The sequence below is a fragment of the Xyrauchen texanus genome, chromosome 17 (assembly GCF_025860055.1).
Source record: "Xyrauchen texanus isolate HMW12.3.18 chromosome 17, RBS_HiC_50CHRs, whole genome shotgun sequence".
Classification (NCBI taxonomy): domain Eukaryota; kingdom Metazoa; phylum Chordata; class Actinopteri; order Cypriniformes; family Catostomidae; genus Xyrauchen; species Xyrauchen texanus.
This window is the reverse complement of record NC_068292.1, coordinates 2,319,824-2,340,016: the sequence shown is the minus strand read 5'-3', so window position 1 is coordinate 2,340,016 and position 20,193 is coordinate 2,319,824. Positions and strand designations below refer to the sequence as shown.

Sequence of the window (20,193 nt, the reverse complement as noted above, 5' to 3'; positions counted from 1 at the left end):
CCAAGATGACACAAGCAAAAAGTTACTGACTGCACCTTTAAGTTAAGTTGATTTTACACAATACCATATACCATCGGTCATTTTTTTAGCTGGATACTAAAACATAGAGCAATGTTTTGATACAGAGACAACTGTCATGGTGGCTTTAAACCTACAGTACCTGCAAATGGCTAGCTCATTAACTGGTATATGAGAAGTATATACGTGTTTTAAAAAACTGTTCTTTTAAAACATGATGAAATGTATGAACTTTTCTTTTTTCATTCACAGATGAACGGGACCGAGTGCAGAAAAAGACTTTCACAAAATGGGTGAACAAACACCTAATAAAGGTAAATAAATCTTGATAATTTCCTTTAAATCATGTCCACTTCTTATGTTTACATCTTGTAACATGCTAATCCATAACGTGTCCTCATGTAATGCCTCTGAATAATAATCCTTGTAGATCTAGTGCTTGAACACAGTATTAGTCATGCATTGTAACTTGCGATTTTAATCACACTTCTAATTGCCCCAGAATCACTTGGGGCCAAATTTAGTGATTTGGATGTTTGTATTTTGCTTTGTTGAGCTAGTTATAGTTATAGAACTACTGTAGTTATAGTTATACTTAAAAGGCTTAAAACCTTTCAGTTGACAACCCAGTTTAGGAAATGGAGTACTGAGGGTTTGCTGCTGGACTGAGCATTATTTCTGTTTGAATCAGCCCTGGACTTCTTTTAGATGTGGATACATTGTAGATCATATTCTGTCCACTCAAGCCAGGACTACATTGAATGACAAGTTGTGTGCAGCTTTCATACCATGTATAACATAACTATTAGGGTAGCTTTTTAAAAATCAACCAAATTTTTTTTTTTAAGTTTTACGTTGTAAAACTTTACACTACGTTAAGTTTACACTAACCAGGTGCAACGCAACAAACAATAAAGCATGTGACAAGTGTCACGCAATATTTCACACCTCTTCATTGATATTGACGGGGTTTTGTCCTAACCAGTTGTGGATGTCAACACGTCTGGCATTTTATCTGTTGCTTGGTTTCAATTTGTGTGGCAGTGTGCTGTGTTGCCCCACCCACAGTAAAGTCTCATTGGTCCAAAATCCCACATCACAAAGATGTATATTAAAGGAATGTTCTGGGCTCAATACAATTTAAGATCAGCATTTGTGGCAAAATATTGATAATGACTACTAACCTTTTCTGTCTAAAGTTATAGCCAATTTTACAACTTTGTTGCTAAAACCCTAAAATGACTGTAAAAAATGACAATTTACAACTTTAAAGCTCAACAAATGCATGAATTTTAACAGAAGAATTAATGTAAGCACTTTTATAAAATTAGAAGCTTCACATTTCTGTCTTCAAACCCTCCAGAAATTGGCCCCCATTCACTTCCATTGTAAGTGTCTCACTGTTACCTCAATTTTTTACTTTTTTTAAGAAAAGGAGAGAAAGTCTAAAACATTTTTTGTGGTTATCAGCATTATGCCACAAATTCTGTCAACTGAGCTTAACTTGTACTTAACCCGGAATATTCCTTTAAACATCACATATGCTCTGATTGGCAGTGATTTCGTCATTTTGCTCTGGATGCCCTGAACTTGAAATGTTGTGTCTAGTTAGTTTAGTTTAGTTTAGTTTAGTTTGTTTAGATTTAAATGTGCATTCCCCAAAACATATATATGTTTCAAAGGATACCTAGTAGTTCAAAGCCCCTCTGTTTTAACACACCTCAGAATTGCATCAACTATGCATACTGCCTAGTGTAAAAAGACAGTATTTAGACAAACAATTCCGTCTAGACTTTCTCATTAGAGAACACACAATGACAAACTCCCCTTAAACGACTCCCAGGTGTAGACAGATGTATCATTGGGCAAACAAGTCTGAAGGTTATCTGCGTCTGCACTCTTACAAATCAATCAAGCCTGTTCATTAACACTGGAAGAGGGAAAAAAGACTCCTCCAAAACAAAAGACTTGATATAAGAAAACCTGCATGTAAAGAACATCTGGATTCATTTTGCAGCTTTGTATTCTGGCCATTCTCAGTCCAGGCAACAGTAGCACATGTGCTGCACAGATGTTTGGCTGTGGTTTGATTTCGGCTCACCTGCGGCCTACCTTGAACATCTACTGATCCTTAAAAAGTATTAAATATCTTAAATAACATAAAAAAGGTCTTAAGAGTAAATGGACGATATTTTTTTGATGGAAAACAAGAGACGCTTCTGCAGATTAAAGGGGCTTTTAGATTAAGTGCCGCAAATGAAATGCCGCCAGTCACTTTTAAATGTGTCGTTGCAAATTAGGCTTGTATTTATTTTTCATTTTATTCGCAGATATGTGCATGAGAATCAGTAATCTGCTTTTGAGCGCTCAAAATACTGTTGTACCAATTTTTTTTTATTATAATGATTAAATTCATACCTTGTAAAGCCTTTGTGTCATTAATATGGTGTTTAATATCCAACAAGAAGCAATATTGCAATATTTACCTTGCAATGATTGGTTTGATCCAAATTATGATTCTTTTGAGGGTAAAAATCACCCTTTTAGGCCAGAATTTAAAATATCATTAAAAGGCCCAAATCACCGGGGGTCTGGGAAGCTCAGTGGTAGAGACGCTGACTACCACCCCTGGAGTTCGCTAGTTCAAATCCCAGGGTGTGCTGAGAGATTCCAGCCAGGTCTCCTAAGCAATCAATTTGGCCCGGTTGCTAGGGAGGGTAGAGTCACATGGGGTAACCTCCTCGTGGTTGCTATAATGTGGTTCGTTCTCGGTGGGGCACGTGGTGAGTTGAGCGTGGATGCCGCAGTGGGTGGCGTGAAGCTTCCACACACGCTATGTCTCCGTGACAATGTGCTCAACGAGCCACATGATAAGATGCGCGGATTGAATGTCTAGGACGCGGAGTCAGCTGGGATTCGTCCTCCGCCACCCGGATTGAGGTGAGTCACTATGGACTTAAAAGTGCATTGGGAATTGGGCATTTCAAACTGTGTGAAAAGGGGGGGAAAAAATCACCATTCATACAGTTCAGTGAAATGTGTTGACCTCTCTATTTATTGACTCAAAACATAACAAACGTTTTGTTACTGGTTGGGGTTACTGGTTACTATAGTTACGAAAATGCAGAAAAATATATAATTTTGGCTATTAAAAAACATTTTAAACCAATTCAATACTGATGATTTTTTCTTATAAAAATGTATTAAACAAAAGAAGTTAGTCTGCAGAAGACTTAATTGTGTAGATTTTATTACAGGTAGAGAAAATTGTACAATAACCTTGCCGACTGTATCAGTCAGACTGAATTGAAGGCTAATATAATAATAAGAAGAAGAATATTAATATAATATTAGAGGACAATACACAATACCTGAAATGGTTGAACTGCAGTGCTTCAGTGGGACAAAAGGAGTTTTATTGACATTTAATTTATTATTACTATTTATTTTCTATGTAATATCATCTGCAGAGATGGCATAACTATTTCACGAATGATCTAGTTTTAAAGTAGCACAAGCTCATGCAATAGATGCAAGTGTGTATCTTTTTTTTTTTAATGGAGTTTCAAAGTTTGGAATGAACATGCTAATCTATCCCATTCATTATGGTCCACAAGCCAAATCTGTTTATTATTTTAAAGGACCACGGTATAAGAAAAGGTCAACTTAAATTCCATTTTAGTTAAAAGCAGCACAGTGTGATCGGATTTGTTTAGTTTTTTCTCATTCTAAGATAAGAATGAAAAACATTGATTTCTTACATTTGACAGAAACTCTGTGGCAATTTGACTTATATAAATACAAACCCTTGTTCAATAAGAATCTGACTAAATCCTACTCTGTTTAGGGAGTGTGTACATTTCAACATATCAAATCTCCTCATGAGTTTAATCTTGACCAGCACTCACAGAAGGTCAAATATACACAACACTGAGCACTCAGATGGCATTGCGGTTTGTTGCTTTCAGTAGCTGTTACTACTACTTTGTGCCGATTGAGTTGATTACGTGTGAGGAAAAAAAGACCAAAACCCGAAAATGGGCATCAGAGATGAGACATTATGGTATGATAAGCCCAAATGATGGCTCGTCTGTATTGGTGTTCTGCCAACACATGGCATTACACTGTAGCACTGAATCATTCATTGTGATACAGCTTGTTTTGAGGTTCTGTTATTAGAGTGTTTTTAAGTATCTTCTTGGGTTCAGGGCATCAACAGAGACGTCTAGTGGTGAAATAAGAGCTCTGCTTCTCTGAGGATTTCTGTTGACATTTCACTTTCATTACAGTTGGATGAATAGATGTTTGTTTGAAAAAAAAGAGGTTTCATGCTGTATTGGATTTCATTGTGCTGAACTTCAGAAGTAATGCCAATTTGGCTTATATTTAATCAGAGTAGCTTTAACCCATTCCCTGTACTCTGTTTCAAACAGCAGCTCAAAAAAAGCTCCACAGTTACCCTTTACTTACAGTTACTTTTTATCGGGGTCCTGGGTTGCTCAGCGAGTATTGACGCTGACTATCACCCCTGGAGTTGCGAGTTCGAATCCAGGGTGTGCTGAGTGACTCCAGCCAGGTCTCCTAAGCAACCAAATTAGCCTGGTTGCTAGGGAGGGTAGAGTCACATGGGGTAACCTCCTCGTGGTTGCGATTAGTGGTTCTCGCTCTCGATGGGGCGTGCGGTAAGTTGTGTGTGAATCGTGGAGAGTAGCATGAGCCTTCACGGTGTGAGTCTCCGCGGTGTCATGCACAACGAGCCACATGATAAAATGCACAGATTGACGGTCTCAGAAGCGGAGGCAACTGAGATTCATCCTCCGTCACCCAGATTGAGGTGACTAACCACACCACCACAAGGACCTACTAAATTGTGGAAATTGGGCATTCCAAATTGGGAGAAAAGGGGATTAAAAAACATTCAGTTACTTTTTATTTGTATTATTACATTTGCTTTTTTTTTTGTTTAGAATTACAGAGTAACAAAATAACAAGGTTTTGAATTTAATTTTATATTACAGGTTTTGTGTATATGATAGCTTCAATATTTTGTATTCATGTTCAATTTAAATCAAGGTTTTTAGAAATTATTTGGTTTGGAATAAGTTTGATGATCTACAAATGTTAATTTAATTAATAAGTTAAAATAAGATTTCCACGAAGAATTAAAAAATGGAATTGTGAACAGAATGAATCCTGTGGAATAGTTCACCCAAAAATGAATGTTCTGCCATAATTTACCCACCCAATTTCATTTTTGTGTCAGCTATTTCTTTAAAAGCTTTTATAAAGTGGTCTAATAACTGAGGTAGTTTAGGTGGCACATTTTAGTAATCATTTTAATAATCTGAACACTGTCCTTCATTATTCAACTATTCCCATCTTTCATCTCTAAACAATATAACTCCATTCATCTCTCTCCTCTTCTCTCCTCTTCAATTTCATGTCTTCCATCGGTGTGATCTCTCTCTTTTCCTCTCATCCCTCATTCGTTCATCAGCACTGGAGAGCAGAGGTAGGTTCCATCTGCCCATGTGTCCCGGCAGGCCCTGCTCTCTCCCATGCATGTGTTTCCTCAGGCACTCATCCTGGCCGTTTCTTCTGCTGTCACTGTGAAGAATGTGCAATGATGCTCACGGCTGGAGCCTTAGCCTTAGAAAATGGTTTATTGTTACAATTTGATTTAATCACTTGCAATACAGCAAAAGAAATCCAAATCACTCACAATCCTTTGTTCTGTGCTTGGCACACATAATGTTGTCACTCCCATATGAGCAATGACATCAAATGTCTCAGATTGTATGAAGCAACATGGCTAGGCCTTGCTTTATTAAAAATGATAATAATAGTAAAAAAATCTATATATTTAAAGGAATAGTTCACCCATAAATGAACACCACATGTGTTTGGAACAAGAGTGAGTATGGGTAAATAATTACTTTTCATTTTTGTGTGAACTGTTTCTTTGTAGATTTAGGCAACAGCATTCCTGTATATTTCAATGTTTGGCAGCAGTGCATGTTGTAGCTGCATGGTGAATACCAGAGGAAGCCCAGAATGTAGTCTAGCTGAAAAAATGTCCTGTACATTTTTTTTTTCAAGCATATATCTAACCCAATGAATACGTCAATGCACGTACAGATACTGTTATTGTATAACCTAATGAAAATAAAAAGAAAGCTTCGGGATGTAATATTAGACACTGTCAGCCTGTAAATCATTTGTCAAAGATGGTTTTTGACAAGGGAAAGGTGGCCTGCTGTTCTGCCTGGAGCACTGCATTGTCCCGTCTTGTCCTTGCTAAGCAAATCAGGAATGAATCATTTTGAATTCAGTGTTGTTCCCCTCCTTAAGAAGATATGCCGTAAATGTACTTTGTATTTAGAAGCATCCTTGCTCCAAAAACATCTTAGTCCAATGTGGACCAAAATAAAAAATATATATTTTAATTCTCACAATTCTGACTTTATTTCTGAGTTGATAACACAAGTCACAATTGCATGATATAAACTTGCAGTAGCAAGAAATAGTCACAACTGCAAGTTTATGTCTTAATTTTATTTGGAAATAAATAACTTTATTACAAGATATATTGTTGCAATTGTGAAAAATATAGTCACAATTGTGAGTTTATATCTGTATTTTAACTTATCGGCCTTCATACTTAAAGGTATAGTTCACGCAAAAATAAAAATTCTCTCATCATTTAATCGCCCTCATGATTTCCCATTTGTGTATGACTGTCTTTCTTCTACAGAACAAAAAAAAGATTTTTAAAAGAATATTTCAGCTTTGTAGATCCATCCAATGCACGTGAATGGTGGGTAAGAACAAACTAGACTTGCTACAATATCATAATTTTCACACCGGTGCGGTGTTTACATTAAAACCAACTAAATATTACCGCTGGTTGGATGCAGAGTGGTATCTAATTTTCGTTAAACAATAGCCTGCACAAGAACGCAAGGCAGCTTGATTTCAAACTTTGAATTTTATTTTAACAAAAAAATTCAATCTTTATTTAAGGCTGTTCTATTCCATTCCAAGGATGTTTTCCCCTTTTACCCGGTATAAAATTTCACACCTGTGTTGTCCCTTGTACTGAGTAAAACCGGTAACACCGTATACTGTGGCAAACCTAGAACCAACCAAAATATAACTCTTTTTTTATTATACACCTTGCCATTGCAGTCTCTAGGCACCATCATGATTTCAAACTGGATTACACTTCCTAGTGCTTGACACATGCACAGAGTGTTAGATGGCGCTATAGAAAGCGTAATCGAGCATGAGATCATGATCGTCAAGGAAACTGCTGTCAAGATATGCAGTGAAAAAGGAGTTATATTTTGGTATAAATATCTCTCCCAAAACTGATTAGATCCCTTCCGAAGTCATTTGATTAAACCACTGGAGTCATATGGATTACTTTTATGCTGCCTTCATTGACTTTTTGGAGGTTCAAAGTTCTGGCCACCATTCACTTGCATTGTATGGACCTACAGAGCTGAAATATTCTTCTAAAAACCTTCATTTGTGTTCTGCTGAAGAAAGAAAGTCATACACATCTGGAATGGCATGAGGGTGAGTAAATTATGAAAACAATTTCATTTTTGTCCCTATAACCCTTATGTCCAACTTGACCAGTGAGAACATGATTCGTGACCAAAGTTAGCAAGAAAGTACCCAAAAAATGCCTTATACTAGTAACCAGCAATAAGTTTCTACTGTCATCATTCATACTGTTTTTTTTGTTGTTGTTGTTTTGTTCCTTCAGTGATGAAGTTATAGTCATCAGAAATTGACCATTGTCCTTTCTCCCCCCCTCAGGCTCAGCGTCATGTGAATGACCTGTATGAAGATCTCCGAGATGGACATAACCTGATCTCCCTGCTGGAGGTGCTGTCCGGAGAGACGCTGGTGAGTTTCACTGATTACCTTGCCTTCACTAATAAATAACAGTCAAAACAAAATCAGCTAATCAAAAGAAGTCTCATCATTCTGATTCCAACCTCTCCAACTCCACCGTCTTACCTCCAATCTTCCCCCTAGCCTTCAAACAAATCCAAAATATTCATCTAGACCTCCAGGTCAACAGAGACCTGTACACTCAGCCATATTTATGGTGAATGCCTTGGGATAAAATCAATATCAAAATATGTAATTTATACCAACTGCTATACAGTATAAACTTTTGTTGAAACACCCAAAATACCGGGTTCAGATATTCCAGCCATCTCGACCCTGACATCATTCCATGATATTGCTGAGACATAAACCTGACACTTTGGCTTTTCTCATGAAACTGTGTGGCATCGTCCTCTGCCTATCACAGAGTTCCCACTGTCATGAAAAACCTGGAAACATATCAAATGTAAATTTTTTAAATCTTAAAATGTCATGGAAAAATCATAAGCATTTCTATAGTAAACATAATTTTTTTTCTGGTAATGCTGGGCTCTATAATATTTCTTTTGCAAAAATTGCTCTCTTCGAGTGCAATTTCTATAACGTGATGTCATGGCTATGTATTCGTCATCATTCCATCTTCCTTTGATCCTGACCCCCCATATCTTTGCTGACCTTTGCCCTTTGACTTGTGTCTGCCCTTTTTGCGCTTCTCTTGCTGGGTCAAGCAGCGGGAGAGGGACGTTGTGCGGAGCGTACGGTTGGTGAGTGGGTTTAACATGTAGATGCTTCATTGGCATGGGTCACTCACTGTGGCTGGCCTGTGCATGATGTCACGACCACCAGTGTGTTGCAGTCTTGATTTAATTAGCTTCCTTCTCTAAGAGTGCTGTATACATTTCAGTGATTTTAAAGGAATAATTAACCACAAAAATTAAATAAATCATGTCATTGTTTACCCACCTTCATGTCATTCCAAACCCTTATTCTGTTCATTATACATGTGTGTATATATATATATATATATATTTTTTTTTTTTTTTTTTTTTTGGTGGAACACATACGGAGATATTCAAGGAGCTGTTAAGCTCCAAAAAGGACAAAAAATATATATTACAATATTTCTGTAGTCATACAATATCTATATGTGAGGAACAGTTTGAAAATTAAGTCGTTATTCACTGATAATCTTCCCCTCCACATTGAAATCTGAAGTGCATAACCGCTCATGTTTAAAAAATGGTTTTGATGCCAAAACTGCTTCTCACATGTGTCACAACCCAATGTGATGCACCAGTTCAAATATGTGAAATGGATCATGAATTTTAAGAACTGAAGTAAAGGGGAAGATTCTCAGGGAATGACAAGATAAATAATGGTCTGTTGCTCACACAAAGCTCTCACATGGCTACAGAAGATTTAAAATGTATAAAACGTAGTCGTATAGACTGCTTTTATGTTGCTTTTTATTGTCCTTTTTGGAGCTTGGCATGCACGGTCACTATGCACTGTTGACGTACGGAAAAGAGCTGTGTGCAGATTCTTTAAAAATACTCCTTTTGAGTTCATACGTGTTTGGAACGACATGCAAACACGATTTTAAATTTTGGGGTGAACTTTTCTTTAAGGAAATCTATACAATGCTAGGTGTCAAGGACAATGTGTGTGATGAAAATAAGCAAAAAAATACTGAGCAAATAATTAACAAGTTGGCATCTGATGGTTAAGAGACTTTAGGATTTAAGAGTTCTGTGCTTACATAAAACTATGACTGTCTTTGAAATAAGTTAATAAATGCATGCTTATTTTCTAAAGTCGGGGACTTTTATTTTGGCAGTTTGCTGTTAAGAATAACATAATGAATGAAGATCAAGTAGCTGAGCTCCACTGTCTGCCTCTTAACCAGTTCAGCTTGCACATGACCGATGCTGTTTCTCTTTATGACATCTTGTATATGAACCTTTTAATCATATTTTGGGTGTGTGACCAATTCGGCCAATTTAGTTTTTAACAGATTCCTCTATATAAATGTAATATACATTTATTGTGGAGCAGTATTCGTACTATGGGTTAGTGGGTCCGAACAAAATGTTTGTGCAAGGCATACCTATTTAGTTCAAGATTGCATTTTAAGATTGTGTATTTTTGTTGTGTCAGACCTATTAAGTGTTCGGTTCTAAAGGTTTAACTCAACTAAACAGTTGGGTTGATTTCTATAATACATACAGTTTGCAGTCTATTAGTATTCATCCACAGTGTTATACCATATGACATCCCTGAGGTCAAAACATCATCACTTTTATGGCCATCGTTTAGTCTTTATGTCTTCTTCCTGTTATCAATGTTTACTAGTTTTAGCCTCATATTTCTTGCATTTTTTGTCTTCCTTCACTGCCACCTTCTCTGAGCACACAACGACACGCCTCAGTGTTTCTTTATGTACCTTAATACATGTCTTAACCTCTCTCTGTGTCTCTCCACAGCCTCGTGAGAGAGGACGCATGCGATTTCATAAACTTCAGAATGTACAGATAGCACTGGACTTCCTCAGACACCGGCAGGTAAAACACACATTTAACTTCTTAAAGGAACAGTTCACCCCAAAATGTCGTGGAACACAAAAGGTGAATTTCTGAAAAATATCCTGGTCACTCTTTCCCATATAATGGAAATAAATGGGGACTGGGGGATTCAAGCTGAAAAATGTAAGTCCATAAGACATGTGTACTATATTCCAAGTCTTCTGAAGCAATATATTATGTGTGCTTTGTGTGAGGATTTCCTTTTAAACATTAAAATATTTTTTTTTTTACTGAAAATGTTCCATTCCGCTGTACATGTCTGCATCTGCAGTTTTGACGTCAATTACTTTAGTTCAAAAAACACATGAGAACATTGATGTTTGGTGTCGATGCACCATTTTGTCGTGCATGCGACCATTGTAATCTATTTCAGAGCTTCGATATAAGTGAATAGCCATTTTAATTTGGGTCTGTTCCTCACACAAAATGTTGTATAGCTTCAGAAGACTTGGAATAAAGCACCTAAGTCACATGGACTACTTTTATGGAGCTGATTTATTGTTTTTCCACTCAACAGCCAGGGTCTCCATTCAATTTCATTATATGAAAAGAGCAGCCAGTAGATATTTCAACATTTCTCCTTTTGTGTTTCACAATGTATTTTCAAGTCATATAGGTTTGGAGTGACAGGAAGGTGATTTTGGGGTTTAATTACTACTATTCCTTTAACAACTTAAGCAGTTATTTTTATAACAGTATGTGTTTATAGTGTTTTATAGGAGAATCTTCAAAAAAATACAAATTCACCAAATGTGGCATGTTGCTCCTCTGATTTTCACAGGTCAAGCTGGTGAATATCAGGAATGATGACATTGCAGATGGAAATCCCAAGCTGACACTGGGTCTAATATGGACCATCATCCTCCACTTCCAGGTCTCCCATTCTGTCAGTGTTGAGTTTCTGGTTTACCATTTACCTCCTTTTCCTGGGCTCCAAATCAGTCTGGCCAATCATTTCTGTCTTTGGGTGTCTTGGGTCATATTGTATTATATTCAGTGGCCCCACAAAAAGTACCTAGACACTCCAGCCACACTTAAAATGTAGGCTTGTTTGCATTATACAGTATGTTTTGTAATGAATGCATTGACATTCATACATTTTAAGTGTGGTTGAAGTGTCCAAAAGTATACAGATACTTTTAGGGGCCTCTGTATCTTCCAATCAAACATCAATGTGGTCCAAGATTAGCTTCTTTTTTTTCAAACCATTTTCTGCCTCATGCAATCAGATATGTTTCAAATTTGACAATCTGCCTCAATCAATCATTTGTTGAATTGTAAATATTCATCATGATTCAGCCAACCACAATGATCTTAATACCTTCAAATATAGCATCCTAAACACGGATCTGTTCAATGTCGAATGTAGATTCTCTGATGTAGTCTTATTTCATAATCTAATCTCCAGACCAATTTCTTGAGATCTAATTTATGTGAATCTGTTGTCCAAAGTGTTTAATTTAAACCCCACCCTGTTAAACTGGATGTGTTATTATTCTGATAAGTTGCTATTTATATATTGACTTTAACTTATTTGCTCAGCAATATTCTCTTCAAAGCGCCGATCCGCCATGATAGTAATTGGCTTGAAAGAAATAACTCACCATAGAAGCGGACAGTTAAAGGAATATTTCACCCAAAAATTAAAATTCTCTCATTATTTTCCCACCCTCGTGCCATCCCAGATGTGTATGACTTTCTATCTTCTGCAGAACACACAAAAACAAATATTTGTGGAAGAATATCTCAGCTCTGTAGGTCGATACAATGCAAGTGAATGGTGACCAACATTTTGAAGCTTTATAAAGCACATAAAGGCAGCATAAAAGTCTTCTGAAGTGGTTTTTGTCATAACTCTTGACATCAGCAGTCTTCTTGGCAATCATGATTTCAAGCTTGATTACAGTTCCTGGTGCCATCTTGCACTCTATGCATATGTCAAGCACTAGGAAGTGTAATCGAGCTTGAAATCATGACCGTGCCTAGAAATTGGAATGGCGTTTATTTATTTTTTTGGGTGAACATTTTAACATTTATCATGCTATAGCGCCCCTTGAGGCAATGTTGAGAATGCAACACATACTTGCGTTGTGTTATGACTTGTGGTCAGCTGCGCATTGAGCTTGCGTAGCTAGAAGTGTCTGTGTTCACATACTTTTTGCCCACCCACTACTTTAAGATTATTTAGGTTTTGCAACCTCTTGATTGCTCATTTTCTAGCCTGGTTAACATTAAGTATTATTGGGAAAACTTTACAATAAGGTTTCATTCGTTAACATTAGTTAATGCATAAAATATCATTAACAAACAATGAACAATACATTTATTTACAGCATTTATTAATGTTCATACATTAATACAAAAATACAAATGTTCATTGTTAGTTCGTTAGTTCATAGTGCATTAAATAATGTTAACAAATACAACTTTTGATAAAAAAAAATGTAGTAGTAAATGTTAAAATTAACAATAATTAAGATTAATAAATGCTTATTATTTTTTGTTAATTTTAAGATCATGTTAACTAATACTGTTCACTAATGTTTACAAATGGAACCTTATTGTGAAGTGTTACAACATTATTAAATGATTGTTGAACTTCGATGGTTTATATATAATTTTTATGTAATTTCAAATATCAGCCTTAAAACGAGTTGGAGAGTAACTAAAAGTAGTGGTGCCACTAAATTCATTTATATTAGTGTGTGTAGTTTAACTGTTTTAAATATAGTCTAGATTCTCCAATTACAAACTGTTTTTTTGCATAACAAAACACCACATGTGTTTGTCACATTGTGCTGCCAAAATTCATGTGATTTAAATACTTCACTTCATCACTTTATTACAGTTCGGTTATCCAAATTAGGGTCTTTTCTAGCTTTATTAGTTATATTTAAGGTAAAAATGTATGTGTTCAAGTTTAATGCAGTCACGAGAATTGAAATTGTCACAGTTATGTCAGATATATACTGTAATGATTTATAAATCTAATTAAATTGTGCAATTGAAAGCATATTGTCCCCTTAAAGTAGCTTTATATACTGTGGTTAGCCTCTTTTTGCTAGTAACTTGTAATGTAGCTAACTATTTTTTCAAAAGGGTAACTTCTTCAATATTTGAGTAGCTTATAGCTTGACAAGCTACAGTTTTAAAGTATAGCTTCCCCAACACTGGTGGGAAACCCATTTCCATACAGTGCCATTGTTTTCTACCTATATTCACAGTTTGTGGAATGAAGGTCTCAGAGCCAGGAGGTGAATGGTATTCAGTGGGACGTTTTGATGTGTTTGTATTTATGGAATTTATTTTCAAAGACCATCTCTTAAATGCATGCATGATACATCTACCCTATCTCTGAGTATTTATTGATTTGACATGCAAAAAATTAAACACTGCAACTGTCTGCACTTCTACTACAATTTCACTAAATCCATAAACTCTGGCAGATTTCAGATATCCAGGTGAACGGTCAGTCAGATGACATGTCAGCCAAGGAAAAACTGCTCCTCTGGTCTCAGCGGATGGTGGAGGGTTACCAAGGCATCCGTTGTGTCAACTTCACCACTAGTTGGAGGGACGGAAAACTCTTCAACGCTGTTATACACAAACACGAGTGAGTAAACTGTTAACATGGCGGCTTGTGTAGTTCCTAAATTGCTCTTAAGTACTTAGTTTATTTTTTTCATAAATGGCATTGTTTTGTTTTATAATGCAAATATATGCACACATTTTAAGTGTCCAAACACTTTTTAGGGCCACAGTAAATAGTCAGATAAATCATATTTTTTTGCAGAGGTTGTCTTTTGATTTTTTTATGGCTATTCACAGGGTTTTACTGTCAGTCACAATGGCAGTGTTCATTTGAAAGGCATCAGATGACGTTGGCATATGGCAATTTGTTAACAAGCGACTAATCTGACTTAACTTTGAGTTTCACTCTTGATCAAACTTGTCCTTGATTCCAAGATGTAAAAAGTTCATATTTTAGCAGAGAAATTGCCCTGAGCGATGTCAAATCAGCTTTGTGCACACGACTGACAGTTTGCACTGGCATCTCACTTACAGTAGTTCAGCCAAAAATGTCAAATCTGTCATCGTTTACTCACTCTCGTGTTGTTCCAAACCCATACAGTGTGACTTGCTTTCTTCTGTGGAACAATAAAGCTGCTCTTTTCCATACAAATACGAATGAAACCATATATTGTCCAGGGGCTGTCAAGCTTATTAAAATTACGCCAAAATATGTTTTAAGTATCATAAAAGTTGTCTTTATGACTACTTTTGAGCTTGAGCTATATTAATTATAGTTTTTACACTGCTGTAGCTTTTGAATCTCAAAAAATTGGTGCACCATGAACGGTTATTCAACACATGGCATTTAATGTAATTGACATCAAAAATGGCATCAAACTATATTTACATTTACACAAACGTGAATGGTATTTGAGAGCTATGGCAGAGGGGAAGATTTTCAGTGAATAACAACTTTAATTCTGACATTAATTCACACATAAAGCCATCATAAATGAATTTTCATTTTGGATGAACAATTACTTTAATAATGTGTACAGTAAGTGAATTTGAACATTAGCAAAATTTAGAAACATCACTTATGGAACAAATGAACTGGAACGTGTTTTAAAAAAAGGGAAAACTGTCTTCTCATGCCACACCTGCAATCAGGGTGTGCCATATATACAAAGGCAGGAAAAATACATCATACATACATAAAGGGCAGGAAGGTACTGAATGAGAAAGAAGTTTTATAAAGAAACATACAATGAAGGTAAACTTACAGTGAGAGTTGAAAAGAAATACACTGAGGCGTGTTATTATGAGCTCAGAGACAGGCCTCGCCGTAGGGCACCTTTCCCGAAGTATTGACATGTACCTGCAAAGCTTGGGTACGCCCCACTGACCCTGCTGAGCTGTAGTGGGAGAGTTTCATGCTTTTGTCAACCAGAAATACCCACAGGACATGTCGGAGTTGCCTCCTTTCAGAAAAGGCGAAGAGGCACAAGCACCACTTGCACAGCATAAAACGCTAACTTCAACTCAAGTTTAGCTTGCTTTTTTCGAGCTCCCTGGGACTAAATGGATTTAAGAAACAGGAGAAGAGTATCTAATATCAGAACTTCCATGGAGAGGAGATATTGATCTTTGAGAATTCATCAAGTATTGCATTGTGGAAGCAGTATTTTGATCAGCTTGGAGAAGAAGGTACACTCCCATCAGACACAATGATGCTCAACATGAAGAGACGTTTGTCCTTCGTGAAGCGTCGGACGGGTTCCAGCAGTACTGTGGGTTCTGTGAGTGATATGGAGAACAGGGTGGTCATGATTTGTGAGGATATCCCTTCCGAAAGCTCCCTGGACTCCGGCCGGGACTCCCACAGTCCAGGTGCTCACTCCAACGAGGACTTTCAGACAGAAAATGGGACAGGCTGGAGCTCAGCTAACTATTTACCTGAGAGGGATCTAAGGCAGTTCCGTGGAGGACTCAGGACGGAAGATCTGACCATGGTGGCAAACTCTTCGTGCCACACTGGAGAATACTTTATCATACCTTCTATGATACATGTCAATGGGCTGACTGGGTGTGTTGCTCAAGTACATTTATAACATTCTGTTGATGTAGAAGTTCAGTGATGAAGAATCTAAAGGGTTTGAGACTGTAGGAATCATTTGTTTTAAATGTGTATAGTTTATTTGTATGTCGTTCAGCGCCCCTCCCTCCTCTGGGTGTTTATGCCAGTTATGACTCCCTCCCTCAGGACACAAATGTTATTTGGGATTTATAGAGCAGGTGGCCACTTTACCCTGTAAAAAATACACTTTTCTTGAACTATTGTTTTGCCTCGTTTCCAGTAAAAATATCTTTAAAACCAGATAAATTTACTTGAAGCAAGGTTTCTGTTATTCTAGATATATTCAGTTTTCTGAGAATATCTTTTACTTTTGAATTTTTTGATAACAGTTTACAAAAAGGTTGTACAGTATTTACATTTACATTTATGCATTTGGCAGACTAAGAAAATGATTTATTGTTGTATACATAACTCTTTTTGTCCCACTTTCTAATAATGAAATATGACTGGTCTTATTTGATCTTGTATGATTTGAATCCATTGACTGCCTCAAGGCACCGTTTGTTCAATCTCGTATAATTCCATCATTCATTTAATTTTATGGTTTGAATTCGTAGTACAGAGAATATCTGCATACATCAATGCATTCAGGTTAATTGATCAAGTCTTGGACACGCTGGTGCATTGTTTACACACTAACTCCTCATTGCATTGTGTATCTGTGTTACTTCAGGCCCAGGCTCATTGACATGACGAAGGTTTACCACCAGACCAACCTGGAGAATCTGGAACAGGCGTTTACATTAGCAGAGCAAGAACTTGGGGTCACACGACTGCTTGACCCAGAAGGTAAGATTAAATAAAGCTCTGCAAGGTGGACTTTAGCTAGCTCTATGTGTTTATATCGAAACTACACTACCCATATTCCCTAAAAAGAGTTCACCTCTAACATGGAAATGATATGATCGCCCGCACCCATAACATAAATCATTGTGAACGACACAATCAAGACGTATTTATTTCTTTGTTTGGATATTTTGTAATACACTTCAAATGTTTCTGAGCCAAAGCAGTTAAAAAATGGGTGCTGTACTCTATTGACCGGCTCATGCTTTGTGATGAATGTTCATGTGATGTAAACAACTATTCATGAATGCGGACTAATTTTTATATGTTTTCAGATGTGGACGTGCCTCATCCTGACGAGAAGTCAATAATCACATATGTGTCATCCCTTTATGATGCTATGCCACGTGTTCCTGATGTCCAGGATGGCGTCAAAGCCAATGTGAGTTTTTCCCTCATCGTTTTTATAAAAAAAGCATGCTGTATTTCTCCAGCTACCAACTCAAGACAGTCAGCACATAGTGCAATCATTAAGGCATAGAACAAAATCTAATAAGATTAAGCATTTTTATGAATGAGGCTCCGTAAGACTTTCCCTCTTGACTTTTTCCATTCCCACGCTATTGCTGAATAGTATCAGTATTCTCTCTGACAATAAATATGCGTCTTCATTTGGCACTGTTTTCATGCCCTTTTAATGGAACTCTTGCAAACAAAGATATCTTAAAGGGATAGTTCACTCAAATCTGAAAATTAATTCGTCATTTACCCTCATTTCATTCCAAACTTTCTTCCATGGAACACAAACAGAGAAGCAGAATGTCCATGCTGCTTTTTTCATACAATGAATGTGAATTGGGACTGAAGCTGCCAAGTTCCAAAAATGACAAATAAAAAAGCCCCATGAAAGTAGTCCAAATGACTCGCGCACTATATTTCAAGTCATCTGCAGCCAATCAATAGAACAGTTTTAGGAACAGACCAGTATTTCAATTATTAATTAAAAGTATTCCCCTCTTCCAGAGCTCTTTAAATCTCACATGCTTCTGTGTACATTTAAATGCAGCATGTCAAGATGCATCGTGCCAGGTCAGACATGAGTAGCGAACTCAATTGGCTCGCTTTTCGTAGCGTTCATGATGCGCCAAATCTGATTACAAAACGAAATTACACGCTTCATTACATATTTGGGTGCAGTTTTCCACTGAAATGTCCAGCAGGAGGCGCCAATAGTGAGTGAAATGGTGTCATAATCCGATAAAGTTTTTAAATGTAAATATTACGTTTAGGGTTTTAATGTGTAAAACGTGCCTCCCTAACCTAAATCTTTAACCTAAACCTAGCCAATAGTGTCCTATAAGCAAATAAGAAGTGAACAAATCAGACATCCTTACCCTAAACCAACACTTAAACCTAACCGTTAGGGTCCAAAAACAAAACGAGAAATGAAAAGGACATTTTCTGAATCAAACACGTAATTTCATGTCACTTTCTAAGACACTTTCGTGTCACGTGTCAGCTTTCATGCTTGACTGTGCTCAAATCACAATCTCCGAGTCCAAAGTCCAAAAGGGGAGCTACCGTGTAAGCTAATCACATTGAAATAAGTGTGTAAATGTAGGTGAGTCTATAATACAAGAGAGTTACATTTTTTTTTTTCAAATTATGCATTATAGTAAAAGTCTCTTGATATCATAACATAGCAGTTGTAACAAGTAAGCAGCGAGGCAGACGAGGAGGTGCGGATCCAAATGCAGTTAACTTTATTCGTTAAACAAACACAAAGGAAAACCCTCAATGGGGAAATAAACATAAAGCTGAACACACGGGAAGGGAAAACATACCAGCTAACAACACTCAACGATAGACAAGGACTGAACCAAAAACCAGGGTTAAAATACATGAACATAGGAAAAAGGGACCAATGAACAAACAGAACTCAAACAAGATGATAAACAGAAACCAAAGGGAAACTAAACGAGGGCAGGTGAAAACAATGAACAGTGAACACGAAGGCTGACAGGAAGACTATGGAGGTACAAGGGTGACAAAAGTGAAAACTAAGGAATAACAAAAGTGACAAAAAAAATGACAAACAAAAGGGCAACAGTGAAACAAGACAAGGTAAACATAACAGAGCCCCCCTCAAAAGGATCGGATTCCAGACGATCCTAAGGGACAAAAAACAAAGGACAGGAAACCCACAAAAAACACAATGAGGGCACCTGGGGCAGACAGGCAGACCAGGGGGGGTTCAAAAACAAGAAGGCAGTCCAAGGGGCACAGAGGGCAGGCAGGAAGTCCAAGGGGGGCAACGAGGGGCAGACAGGCAGTCCAAGGGGGCAACGAGACAGTCCATGAGGGCACAAAGGGTAATGAGACAGTCCACGAGGGCACAAAGGGTCAGGTTTAGGGGGCCAGGGAGGTATCGACCGGGCAGGGACAGGTTTAGATGGCCCGGGGGCTGGCCATAAGGCAAGGGCCGGCTCAGGGGGCCTAGGAGGAGGCCACAGGACAGAGGCCGATCTAGGTTGCCTAGGAGATGGCCATGGGGCAAGGACCGGTTCAGGAGGCCTGGAGCTGGCCTCAGAGCAAGGACGGGCTCAGGAGGCCTGGGAGCAGGCCACAGGGCAAGGACAGGTTCAGGAGGCGGAGCCGTAGAAGACTTGGGAGGCGGCGTCGAAGGAGGCGTACGCAGGACCGTGGGGGGCTTAGGAGGCGGAGCCGAGGGTGGCTCTTGCGGCGGGGCCGAGGGAGGTGGCACCGTAGGAGGTTCTTCAGGTGGTGAGCTGGAAGGCTTCGGAGGTGGAGCCGAGGAAGTTTGAGCCCTAGGAGGCTCGAGAGGCAGAGCCGTGGGAGGCGGAGCCGTAGGAGGTTCTTCAGGCGGTGAGCTGGAAGGCTTTGGAGGTGGAGCCGAGGAAGGTTGAGCTGTAGGAGGCTCGAGAGGCAGAGCCGTGGGAGGCGGAGCCGTAGGAGGCTCGGGAGGCGGAGCCGTGGGAGGCGGAGCCCTGGAAGGCTCGAGAAGCTTGAGGGGCGGAGCCCTAGAAGACTCGAGAGACTTGGGAGGCGGAGCCCTGGAAGGCTCGAGAGGCGAAGCCCTGGAAGGCTCGAGAGGCTTGAGAGGCGGAGCCCCAGGAGGCTCGGGAGGAGGAGCCCTGGAAGGCTTGAGAGGCGGAGCCCTGGAAGGCTCGAGAGGCTCAAGAGACTTGAGAGGCGGAGCCTTGGGAGGCTCGGGAGGAGGAGCCCTTGAAG

At 38.3% G+C, this 20,193-nt stretch overlaps 1 protein-coding gene across 1 annotated transcript in view; it reads left to right on the top strand.

The window, feature by feature from the left end:
• Window positions 1-20,193, top strand: part of LOC127657569 (plectin-like) — a 101,900-nt gene that overhangs the window by 34,314 nt on the left and 47,393 nt on the right. The window contains exons 2-9 of the mRNA XM_052146426.1: window positions 271-332; window positions 7,846-7,935; window positions 8,655-8,687; window positions 10,407-10,484; window positions 11,287-11,379; window positions 13,952-14,118; window positions 16,829-16,944; window positions 17,277-17,383. Of these exons, the coding sequence (XP_052002386.1) occupies window positions 271-332; window positions 7,846-7,935; window positions 8,655-8,687; window positions 10,407-10,484; window positions 11,287-11,379; window positions 13,952-14,118; window positions 16,829-16,944; window positions 17,277-17,383 (746 nt within the window). The remainder of the gene's footprint in view (window positions 1-270; window positions 333-7,845; window positions 7,936-8,654; window positions 8,688-10,406; window positions 10,485-11,286; window positions 11,380-13,951; window positions 14,119-16,828; window positions 16,945-17,276; window positions 17,384-20,193) is intronic.